This window comes from Typopeltis vanoorti, chromosome 7 (genome assembly GCF_054136105.1).
Source record: "Typopeltis vanoorti isolate ZY-2024b chromosome 7, IOZ_Tvanoo_1.0, whole genome shotgun sequence".
NCBI lineage: Eukaryota > Metazoa > Arthropoda > Arachnida > Uropygi > Thelyphonidae > Typopeltis > Typopeltis vanoorti.
This window is the reverse complement of record NC_143555.1, coordinates 77788402-77801794: the sequence shown is the minus strand read 5'-3', so window position 1 is coordinate 77801794 and position 13393 is coordinate 77788402. Positions and strand designations below refer to the sequence as shown.

The following is a 13393-nucleotide window of genomic DNA, read 5'->3' as shown; positions in this document are numbered from 1 at the left end:
AATGGCATCATCCACTCCAAGTAATAAGATGGACAGGAGAGAAACCAGAGATCTTGTGGAAACCTTGCTTATTAGAAACATGGCAAACAGTCATGTCTCTAATAAGCAAGGTGGTACTGTTTTACTGAGTGATGAAACTATCTAATAGTTTAGTATCTAGTTAAAATTTCCTTCATCTAAAGTAGATATGCTTCTATTTACTGTCTATCAAGGAACAATGAGTCTGGTACATCATAATGGTATCACACTGAGTAATGAAAATTATTTAGCATCTAGTTTTTGTTTTAAAAAGACAACTCTAATAAATTTAAGTTTTACATATGTAAAACCAGAGTAGGTTTAGAATCCATAATCTGTCAATGACAAAGTATTTCTCATTGAAGATTGTGAAAATCCACTCCAAAACCAGCAGAAATAAATCAAAATTGAGATAGTGTCATTAGGAATTAATGGATTTTATCCAAAAAAATAAAAAATAGGCAGATTTTAGCCTAAAATCTGCATTCATGGCCCCAATAATTATATTATTATGGGCCTATTGTAATATAGTGCAAGATGTGACTTGCATAAAAGCAAATATCCACGTGGTATATTAAAATGAAAACAACTTGAAATTAGTTTAAGAGTTTTTTTTTCAAAAATTCATATTTTAATAGTAATTCAATTTACATTTGTATTCCTCTGCTAAAATGCCAACAAAGTTGGAAATAATTCTTTTTACATTAAAAATGCATCTAAAATCTCTGTACACCTTGTTCTTTCTCTGTTTTATATATACTGTATATTTATATGCACATATGTATAAACAGTTTTTCCACAAAAGATATAGTGTATCACTCTTCATATATATAGCAGGTGAAGTATTTTGGCACTTTTTTGTATTTTTAAATGGAAGAAGTTGACTAATAGCATAAACAGAACAACAGGATCATTTACATCTAATGTTACTGAGATACACCAACAGTATTCTGGCCATGTGGAGGTAGCAGGCTCCACATTTTACTAATATTTTATGATGTCCATAAAAATATTTTTTATATGCTGAAAAAATTGTGAACCTAAGTATTTTAGTATAATTATGTGTACTATCTTCATGACTTTCATGAAATTGCTGAATTTTATTTTCTAAATGTCTGATAAAAATTAATTTTTCTATCTGATTTTACTATTTTTCTCTAAACACCATGGTTAAAATAGACTCAAAAATATTTTCACATCTGAACTTTCATGAATAACATTTAGAATTATGAGTTTAAGTTATAGATATTGGTCTACTACATTTCAACACATCATATGGATACACATTTTAGCAAATATTTTATGAACACCAAGTCGTCTATCTTGCTGAGAATGATGATCAGCAGAGTGTTATAATATATTATGTAGAACACTGGTTTTTAACATTACCAAGTAGCCATGTTGTAATAACTACAGCATGCAAATGCATGAAGAGGATGTACTTCAAGCCTAACCAGATGCCAGTGAAGAGGAAAATGTTCTGATTAAGACTTAGTCATTTACTTGAATGCAGACAAGAGCAGCTTAAAAACATTCACATATAACAGGAACTGCATTTCAGTTTTAAATTAAGTAAGTACCCAATACTCGGTCTATATTTCTAAAAATTATAGTAGAGGTATATAAAGAGAAGTTGATCTCTCATAAGGTAAACTTATGTAAATAGTAATATTTTACTTATATTAATGCACTGATTACAAAAGTTCTATTACAACACAGCTATTACACCAATGAATATATTAACAATCCATTAAAATATTTATTTCACACAGAGAAATGGGTCACGATTTTAATTTCTCCATCATTCTTTCACTGTGAATAGTACCATAAGAGTGCACAGCTGTAGGAGTTCATATATATACAATTCTTTGTTAAAAAAAATACACAGGAAGCCTCATATGGGGCTACAGATGAGCAACAAGGAATACAATTTACAGACTTCTATCTTCATATTTACACACTTAATACTGATAATATGCACTTACAGGATAAACACCCAGACGAAAGTGGCATTTTGATTTCAGTTTTATTCTTCGGCCAAAAGACACTGCTTACTGGAGTTCATCATACATTACTTCCATATGTACAAAATTTTCAGATGTGGAATTATATGGTATATTACTAAGTATACCAGTTTGGTTTCTACTCTAATCTTCTCAAAATTTCATTTGGCAAAATGGAAAATATATATATGCATGCATTTTGTTACTGCCAATTTATACTTCTTATGCAGAGAGGGAAACCATCAGAGTAATCCAGTTTTTCTGTTGCAATAACTTCTGATATTAAAGATATGTCTGTTTTATGATCTTCAAGAATCAATTTCATTTGCCCATGCATTCACTTATTTCCTCTTGATCTTGCAATGAATCTCCAGATGGCATTAATGGCTCCTTACTACTGCTTGTGCTCTGTTGTTGCATCCAGTCTATAGAGAGAGCAGCTGGATCTCCATCTTCATCCCACTGGTGAGAAGAGGGAGGACTGTCATTATCTACTACCATAGTGGAAGAATGGATAGGAGAAAATAAAGAACTTTCAGCAATGGCAGAATCTGGATTTAAAGGAGATAAACTGCATGGTGATGTCGCCCTATCTTCATTTGATAATACTATTTGACTAGATGGAAGCTGGTGTACAGGAACATGGATTATTTCTTCCTCTAGATTTCCATGATGAGAATGGTGGAAATGACTATCTTCAACATTCAGTACACTTTCTTGACTACCTGAAAACTAAAATGAAAACTGTCATGAGAAACTGTAACAAAAAGACATCTATTTATTTCTAAAGTATGACTATAGAATCAGTCAGACATCTTGCAAGAATCATTTAAAAAGCAATTCATACCACAAGGCCAATCTAATTATATACAGCAATATATACTTAATTAAATGCAAAGCACTAAGAAAGTGTATGCACTATTTTATGATGAACATAAATTTAATTTTTTTTTCCATTATACAAATTTATTATTATTATTATTATTATTGTTCCGGGAAACTCCAAGGAGTCAACAGACTCATCGAGGGAGGCCCTAACATCGTGTCTGGAACAACTATTCAACATTCACACAGTATCTATCATATCTTGCCTTGAACTCATTCACGGTCGTAGCACCCACAACAGACTCTGGAAGCTTATTCCACTCATTCACCACTCTCCAAGTAAAAAAACCTAACTCTAACACCCTTGTCAACCACGCTCTTGCCCAGCTTCCATGCATGGCCCCTAGTCCTCCCACCACCAGTCATATTTTCAAAAATATCTTCTGGATCAATCTTATAAAAACTCTTCAGTAATTTGAATGTCTCAATCATATCACCCCTCCTTCACCTATCGTCCAATTTCTATCTATCCCAATGGCTTTAACAGGCCTTTAAGGCCCACAACCTTCCAAGCATGCTTGGATTTCGTAACCGAAATACGAGGATAGAATGGTCACTCCTATGCCTCAAGGTATTCTTGGCTGTATCCCTGTGTGTTCAAGGGCCGGTTTGCCTGCTTGCGGGATGAAAAACACCAGATAAACTGGCGGAAAAAACCCTACTGCCCGCGCCCAAGACCGGCTAACTTGGCTATGGCTGAGGAAGATCCTTCAGCTCCTCACGTCTCTGACGGGAATCGAACCTAGGACACTCCTTCCCCAGGCATATGGTTGCGAAGCGCAAAGCCACTAGGCTAACCGCGTGGACATCGTCCAATTTCTGCAACCCACAAATCTTCAACCTATTCTCATAAGGTTCATTCCACAAACCTGCTATCATCTTGGTCACTCGTCTCTGGACCCTCTCCACTTCCTCCCCATCATGAAGAAACCCTGGTGCCCATAACTGGGCACAGAAGTCCAGATGGGGTCTTATCAAGGCTCGATACAGAGGAATAACAACTTGTTTGTCTCTGCATGTTAAAGTATTTTTCAGAAGCCAAGTGATTTGGTGAGCTGTTTTAGTCACTTTTGCAATGTGCCCCCTAAACTTCAACTCCCTATCCACCAGCACTCCCAAATCCCTGGCCTCATCAATCTCCTGGAGTACGGTTCCACCAATGCGATACACTGCTGCTATTCTTTTCACCCCAAAGTGCATAACCTTACACTTTGCCACATTAAACTGACATCCATTTTTTCCTAGCCCAGTCCTCCAACCTATCCAAATCATCCTGTAAAATTTTGACATCCTGTGCACTCACAATTGCTCTACCCAACTTTGCATCATCAGCAAACAAGTGAATACTTCCTCTCAAATCCTTTCCAATATCATTGATGAACAAATTGAAAAGCAGTGGTCCAAGAACAGAGCCCTGCGGCACTCCACTAGCCACAAGACGTCTTTTTGACTCCACTCCTGAATAAACCACTCTCTGGTATCTCTCCTTCAACCACCCTCCTATCCATCTCACCAAACCTATATCCATCCCCATCTGCTCCAGTTTACTGATTAGGGTTCCATGTGGTATCCTATCAAAGGCCTTGGCAAGGTCCGGTAGTATCACTGTAAACCCACTACCTCTATCCAGTTCAGCAGTCACTGTGTTATAAAACGTGAGCAAGTTACTGAGGCATGATCTACCCTTCACAAAACCATGTTGTCCCCCATACAATATCCCATTTTCATCTATCCAATCCTGTATTCTTTTCTTGACTAATTTCTCTAAGACCTTGACAATGATTCCTGATATGCTAATCGGTCGGTAATTTACAACAGCAGTCTTGGAACCACCTTTATGCAGTGGGACTATTTTCCCTTCCTTCCACCCGCTCGGGACTAACCCAGACCCGAGACTCAAATTAAACAAAATGGTCAAGGGTACTGACAATTCTTTAGCTGCTTCTCATACTACACGAGCTGGTATACCATCCAATCCCACAGATGTATTGACATTGAGGTTATGCAATAGACTACTCGCCTCCTCTTCATTCACCACAATTCCCGTATAATCTACTAGTTTATTCGTTTCTGCACTGTCACCACCTGGATGATATATTCTTGCAAAGTGCTCACTCAGTAACTCAACTATCTCAACTGATTCAGTTACCTCCCTACCATCGGCATTCTTTAAAATCATTCTGCCATGTACATTTTTCCTTTTACTTGCTACATATCTAAAAAACTGTTTAGGATTCTCTTTAGCCTGCCTGGCCAATGTTCTTTCGTAATCCTTTTTTGCTTTTCTTACCACACTCGTCACCCTTCTGACCTGCGCTTTATACCGTTCATGTGCCTGCCGGTCACCTTTCTCCTTAAATTCCCTCCATAGTTGTTTCTTTTTTTGCAGCTCAAGCTTAATGGTGTTATTCATCCATTTAACCCCTACTTGATTTATTATTCGGGCTCTAGGTATACAGTCAGCCATTGCTTCATGCAAGCACTTCTTAACCACCTCCTATGCACTATCAAGTTCTAGTCCTTGCAGTTGTACATGCCATGGCACTGAGCCAATCAAACTCCTAAGCTTGTCATACTTTCCAGCCCGATAATTCCACATGTACCCTGTTTTAATTGAAAATTCTACACCTTTAGCCACCTCCCAAGTCAAGACCCTATGATCACTCTCACCGATTGGTGGAAATGTGGTCATATTTGTTACAGCCAAATCCTCAGATGTAATTACTAGGTCAAGCACTCTCTGACCCCTAGTATTTTCTATTACATGCTGTCGCAGATAGTTATCCCTTAATAACCGCATAAAATTCATTTCCTTCCTCCCGTGTGTCCTCTCCTCACTCCAATCAATACGACCATAGTTGAAATCTCCCATAATAATCACCCTCCTTCCACCCATTTCTTCTATTTGCTTGTGCATACTGTCACCACCATCTTTTCCATCACCTGGTCTATAGCAGCACCCAATTGTATATTTAGTTCTGCTAGCCACAATCTCACACCAAATGGCCTCAAATGTGCTCTTTTCTCTATCCTGCAATTCAACTTCTATTCTCCTTGGCTGGAGCTCATCAACTATCATCAACAATATTCCTCCCCCTATTTTATTCTCTCTGTCATTCCTGAACACACTATACCCATCACATTCAATCCCACTAGTTATATCATCTACAGTCAGCCATGTTTCACTAATACCTATAACCTGTGGTCTGGAAGTGCCAACCATGGCCAAAAACTCTTCCTTCTTGTTCCTAATACTCCTAGTATTAGTGTACATGAATTTAAGACCCCCATTAGCCCCAACCCTACCTTGATGCCTTATATTAACTATCCCACTCAGATTTGTTGTCCTTATTTGCTCTGGCATATTATATTCGTTCTTACATTCAACTGCCTCCCTAAGGACTGTATAGCCACTCTCCCTCCCCTTAACAAATCTAGTTTCCCTGAATTTGCACATCCACTACATTCAGCAACACTTTCTCAAGTCTTCTTACACCGTAACCATTCAAATGCAAAGCATCCATCTTATATAGATCCTTTCGCCCATCAAACTCACTCCACACGTCCACAAATTCCACACCACTCGTCATACATAACCCACGCATAAAGTCATTCGCAATTATGGCCCTCCTTTTAAACATTTCACTGTCTTACCGTGGCAAAAGACTAATCATCCTAACTCTCTCACTCTTTTCTTTTGCTACCTCAAACAATTCATTCAGATCTTCTATCATTTCCATTTTAACTCCTTTCAAATCATTCGTACCTGCCACAACAATCATTTCTTTCACCCTTTCCTTTTGCTCTCTAATAGACTCGGTTACATCCTTTATGGTCGCACCAGGTTGGTATGATTTTGTCAAATCCTCTACTAACGCACCTCGTACTAACGAGTCTCCATACAGCACTCTATCCTTCATTTTGTTCATGTTCACATTCATACGTCTATTTTTCCTGTCATACCTTTTATTATTGGTTGGTTCATTCAGTCGACTTTTGTTCATGCCCTCTAGCTGCTGTTTTGCCTTTTCCATCGCACCATTCAACAATGCGATCTCACTCAATGCATCTATCTCATCTTTTTTATTCTCACTTATGACTCCATTGCAACTTTTACAGATTGAATAACAATGAACTAATGACTGATCCTTGTGGTACACTATTAGTTACCTTAAATCTTGCAGACTCGCATCCCCAACTTACTACTTTTTGATATCTGTCAGTCAGCCATCCACTTATCCATGATAATATTTTATAATCAATCCCATATTTTCCAATTTATGCAACAATCTCATCATCATCATCAAATTCCTGCCATTTACCCACAACGGGTGTACAGGATATGACAGTACTATATGAAAAAATTAGATCATTACTAACTTCCTATCTACAATTTTCCTCCAAATTAGTCTGTTACTTGTCAAGACTCCAACATTAGCAGATCTTATATTTCTATCGTCTAAGGCACTTTGTACTGTATCAATCCACCTATATCTTGGTCTTCCTCTGGGTCGTTTTGCTGCCAACCTGGCAGAGAACACTTGTTTTGCTAATCTTTCCTCGTCCATTCTGTTTAGGTGACCATGCCACCTGAGATTAGCTCTGCTAACGCATTCCTGGATGCAGACAATGTCAAGTTCTTTCCTAATATCCTCGTTTTTAATATGATATTGCCATTGATGCCATTTGTTCACGCCTCTAATCTTTCTCAGGAATCTCATATCTGCGGTCTCTAGTCTTTGGTCAAGTGTTTTACTTCTAACCCAGCTCTCAGATTGATAAGTTAACACTGGTTTGAACACTGTCTTGTATACAGCTAATTTAGTGTTCTGGCTAATTTCTCTCTTATTCCATATGAATTTATTCATTTGACTTCCCACCATACCAGCTTTGCTGATTTTGTTGTCTATTTCTATATTTAATTTACCATCTTCAGTAAAAATTGTTCCCAAGTAGCTGAAATGTTTTACTTGTTCCACAGGTTCTCCATTCACAACACAGTTGACATTTTCAATGATTCTGCCTATTTTCATTGTCTTTGTCTTTTTATTGCTGACCTTCATACCATATCTAATACAACAGCTATTCAATTTAGTCAGAGAATCTTGCAGACGACTTGTAGCAGATTTATTTAGAAGTATAACATCATCCGCATAAAACAAAGAGCTGACATTAACATCTCCAATTTTGATATCATGTTTAATACCACTTTCCTTCATAATGTGATCCATATAGACAATGAATAACAGAGGGGATAATGTACATCCTTGTCTCACACCAGCCATCTTCCTGTACTTCCTTCAATTCTAACTGCTGACTTACAACTCAAATAAAAACTAAGTATTGCTTGATATAATGCTCCGTTGACACCATATAACTGCAGCGTATTGACTAGCTTCTCTCTTGGCACCTTATCATATGCCTTTTCTAAATCGACAAAACTTAAATACAGATCTTTGTTATATTCCCATGCTTTCTTGACTATTTGTCGTAAAGTGAAGATCTGATCCTGACAGCCTCTGTTTGGCCTGAATCCAGCTTGTTCTTCACCAAGCTTTTCTTCCACAATTCTTCTCAACCGTTTCTCAAGTATACTTGCATAGATTTTGCCAGGAACACTCAGTAGGGAAATACCTCTGTAATTCTCACATTCAGTTTTATCATCATCATCATCATCAAATTCCTGCCATGTACCCTCAAGGGGTGTACAGGATATGACAGTACTACATGAAAAAATTACATCATTACTAACTTCCTATCTACAATTTTCCTCCAAATCAGTCTGTTACTTGTCAAGACTCCAACATTATCAGATCTTATATTTCTATCGTCTAAGGCACTTTGTACCGTATCAATCCACCTATATCTTGGTCTTCCTCTGGGTCGTTTTCCTGCCAACCTGGCAGAGAACACTTGTTTTGCTAATCTTTCCTCTCCCATTCTATTTAAGTGACCATACCATCTGAGATTAGCTCTGCTAACGCATTCCTGGATGCTGACAATGTCAAGTTCTTTCCTAATATCCTCATTTTTAATATGATATTGCCATTGATGCCATCTGTTCACGCCTCAAATCTTTCTCAGGACTCTCATATCTGCGGTCTCTAGTCTTTGGTCAAGTGTTTTACTTCTGACCCAGCTCTCAGATCCATAAGTTAAAATTGGTTTGAACACAGTCTTGTATACAGCTAATTTAGTGTTCCGACTAATTTCTTTCTTATTCCATATGAATTTATTCAATTGACTTCCCACGATACCAGCTTTGCTGATTCTGTTGTCTATTTCTATATTTAGTTTACCATCTTCAGTAAAAATTGTGCCTAAGTAGCTGAAATGTTTTACTTGTTCCACAGGTTCTCCATTCACAACACAGTTGACATTTTCAATGATTCTGCCTATTTTCATTGTCTTTGTCTTTTTATTGCTGACCTTCATACCATATCTATTACAACAGCTATTCAATTTAGTCAGAGAATCTTGCAGACTTGTAGCAGATTTGCTTAGAAGTATAACATCATCCGCATAAAGCAAAGAGCTGACATTAACATCTCCAATTTTGATATCAGGTTTAATACCACATTCCTTCATAATGTGATCCATATAGATAATGAATAACAGAGGGGATAATGTACATCCTTGTCTCACACCAGATTTAACATTAAACCATCTTCCTGTACTTCCTTCAATTCTAACTGCTGACTCACAACTCAAATAAAGACTAAGTATTGCTTGATATAATGCCCCATTGACACCATATAACTGCAGCGTATTGAATAGCTTCTCTCTTGGCACCTTGTCATATGCCTTTTCCAAATCGACAAAACTTAAATACAGATCTTTGTTATATTCCCATGCTTTCTCGACTATTTGTCGTAAAGTGAAGATCTGATCCTGACAGCCTCTATTTGGCCTGAATCCAGCTTGTTCTTCACCAAGCTTTTCTTCCACAATTCTTCTCAACCGTTTCTCAAGTATACTTGCATAGATCTTGCCAGGAACACTCAGTAGGGAAATACCTCTGTAATTCTCACATTCAGTTTTATTTCCCTTTTTATATATGGGTACTATGAGAGCTCTATTCCAATCATCGGGAATTCATCCCTCTGTCCAGGCTTTCTGAACTATGCAGTGCAGCCACTGTAAGACTCTTATACCACCATACTTCAGCATTTCTGGTCGAATATCATCTACTCCTGCTGCCTTTCCACATTTCAAGCCTTTGATGGCTTTTTCTACTTCAAGTATGGATATGTATTCCTCACTGCATGCCTGGTCAGTGTTTTTTATCACTGTGCTGTCATCACTGCTTGTTTCATTTAGCAGTTTTTCAAAGTAATTACTCCATACTTCAAGGATATCTTTTTCTCCTGTTTTCATTTCACCTTTATCATCTCTAATTCCTTTTACAGCACTCTTTCCTCCATTCCTAAGCTTCTTCAACAACCTCCAGAATATTTTGCCACCTTCTTGATATTTATTTTCTATATTCTTGCCAAAGTCCTCCCATGACTTTTGTTTAGCTAGTTTTACACACTGTTTAGCTTTCTTACATTTGTCTCTGTATTCTGTAAGATTAAAAGCTGACTTATTTGCCAGGAACTTTTGATATGCTTTCTTCTTTTCCTTCACTGCTTCTTTAACTTCCTGTGTCCACCAGGGAGTTCTGATTTTTTTATCTTTGCACACAACCTCACCACATGCCTCTCTGGCAGAATCAATGAATGTTTCCTTCAGAGTTTGCCGCTGAATCTCCAAGGTTTGATTCCTGTTCTCAAACTCTTTCATTTTCTTTTCAATAATATTTCTGTATTTTAGTCTACAGTTTACATCTGAAAGCTGCTCAACTTTTATTCGCTTTAAAACTTTCTTACATGTTATTCTTTTCAATATGAATTCAATTTTATCCTGCTCAAGACTAAATAGTGATCACTTCCAATTTCAAATCCTCTGTACACTCTGGTGTCCTGCACCAGGGAGAAAACATCACTATCAACAATAACATAGTCAATGAGACTTTTCTTATTCCTAGCCTCTTCTCTCCATGTGAATTTGTGCACATTTTTATGTTGGAACATGGTGTTAGTAATAACCAGTCCATGTCCTGAGCAGAAATCCAACAGATATTTGCCATTATTATTAGCTTTGCTCTTTTCTCCAAATTTTCCCAAAATATTTTTGTATGTCTCACAATCATTTCCTACTCTACTATTTAGATCCCCAACAAGGACCAACTTTTCCTTTTTCATTGTGTCAGTTGCTTTTTCTAAAGCCTCAAAAAATTCCTCCACTTCTACCTTAGTAGAACCTTCTGTGGGACCATAGGCACAAATAAGTCTCATTGTCCAATTCCCCTTTCTCATATTTGCCCACATTACTCTACTTGAGACTGACTGCCATTCAAGAAGATTAGCCTCGTATTTTGTGTTGAATACTATGGCTACTCCTTCTTTTCCTTGATTGTTATTGCCTGAATATAACATTTTGTATTTATTGCTCAGAAAGATCTCACCAGTTTTGGTCTTTTTTGTTTCAGTCACCCCTATTATGTCGATCTGGTACTTATCTAATTCCTCAGCTAGCTCCCTTTCTTTGCCATTCAGGCTTCTTACATTGATAGTACCGATCTTTAACTCTGGTGATGTTGAGTTGGGGTTTGTTTTCAGATTTGTTTTCAGATTCAGTTTTATTTTCCTTTTTATATATGGGTACTATGAGAGCTCTACTCCAATCATCGGGAATTCATCCCTCTGTCCAGGCTTTCTGAACTAAAATATAAGAGTCTTACAGTGCAGCCACTGTAAGACTCTTATACCACCATACTTCAGCATTTCTGGTCGAATATCATCTACTCCAGCTGCCTTTCCACATTTCAAGCCTTTGATGGCTTTTTCTGCTTCAAGTATGGATATGTATTCCTGCCTGCATGCCTGGTCAGTGTTTATTACCACTGTGCTGTCATCACTGCTTGTTTCATTTAGCAGTTTTTCAAAGTAATTACTCCAATACTTCAAGGATATCTTTTTCTCCAGTTTTCATGTCACCTTTATCATCTCTAACTCCTTTTACAGCACTCTTTCCTCTATTCCTCTTCTTCAACAACCTCCAGAACATTTTGCCACCTTCTTGATATTTATTTTCTATATTCTTGCCAAAGTCCTCCCATGACTTTTGTTTAGCTAGTTTTACACAGTGTTTAGCATTCTTGCATTTCTCTCTATATTCTCTAAGAGCACAAGCTGACTTATTTGACAGGAACTTTTGATATGCTTTCTTCTTTTCCTTCACTGCCTCTTTAACTTCCTGTGTCCACCAGGGAGTTCTGATTTTTTTATCCTTGCAGACAACCTCCCCACATGCCTCTCTGGCAGAATCAATCAATGTTTTCTTCAGAGTTTGTCACTGAATCTCCAAGGTTTGATTCCTGTTCTCAAACTCTTTCATTTTTTCTTCAATAATCTTTGTGTATTTTAGTCTACAGTTCACATCTGAGAGCTGATCAACTTTTATTCGCTTTAAAACTTTCTTACATGTTTTTCTTTTCAATGTGAAATTCAATTTTATCCTGCTCAAGACTATATAGTGATCACTTCCAATTTCAAATCCTCCATACACTCTGGTGTCCTGCACCAGGGTGAAAATATCACTATCAACAATAACATAGTCAATGAGACTTTTCTTATTCCTAGCCTCTTCTCTCCATGTGAATTTGTGCACATTTTTATGTTGGAACATGGTGTTAGTAATAACCAGTCTATGTCCTGAGCAGAAATCCAACAGATATTTGCCATTATTATTAGCTTTGCTCTTTTCTCCAAATTTTCCCAAAATATTTTTGTATGTCTCACAATCATTTCCTACTCTACTATTTAGATCCCCAACAAGGACCAACTTTTCCTTTTTCGTCGTGTCAGTTGCTTTTTCTAAAGCCTCAAAAAATTCCTCCACTTCTACCTTAGTAGAACCTTCTGTGGGACCATAGGCAAAAATAAGTCTCATTGTCCAGTTTCCCAGCAAAATCCAAAAGTATCACAGTGTATCCATTCCCTTGTCTAACTCAACAGTAACATTATTATAGAATGTGAGCAAGTTGCTCAAACATGACCTTCCCTTAGTAAACCTACGTTGCTCATTGCCAAGTAGAGATTCACTGTCAACCTATTTCTGTATGCAAGTCCTAACCAATTTTTCCAAAATCTTCACCACCACTCCAGAGAAGAATATATCAGTCTTTGTACCACTCTTGTGCAATGGGATTACCATACATTCTTTCCACTCCTGTGGAATCTTCCCTCTTCTGAGACACAACTTATATAACCTGGTCAAAGGAATAGCCAGTTCAACTGAACGCTCTTTTAGCATGTGTGCTAATGTTCTATTACAGAATTCTTATTCTGTTTGTGTAACTGCTCTAGCACTTCCTCCTCATACGCTTGAGTTTCTACATACAGTGAAGAGGTGGCAGTGAGCTAAATGCTGCATACACTGGG

The 13393-nt window shown here is 37.3% G+C and overlaps 1 protein-coding gene across 2 annotated transcripts in view; it reads right to left on the bottom strand.

Moving 5' to 3' along the window:
- Positions 1–634: 634 nt before the first annotated feature.
- LOC150104799 (RING finger protein 150-like) overlaps positions 635–13393 on the bottom strand; it is a 135962-nt gene continuing 123203 nt past the window's right edge. For both annotated transcript variants that reach the window (XM_090395973.1, XM_090395974.1), the window contains one exon: positions 635–2753. In XM_090395973.1, coding sequence (XP_090252099.1) covers positions 2343–2753 — 411 coding nt within the window. In that variant the 3' untranslated portion in view covers positions 635–2342. The remainder of the gene's footprint in view (positions 2754–13393) is intronic.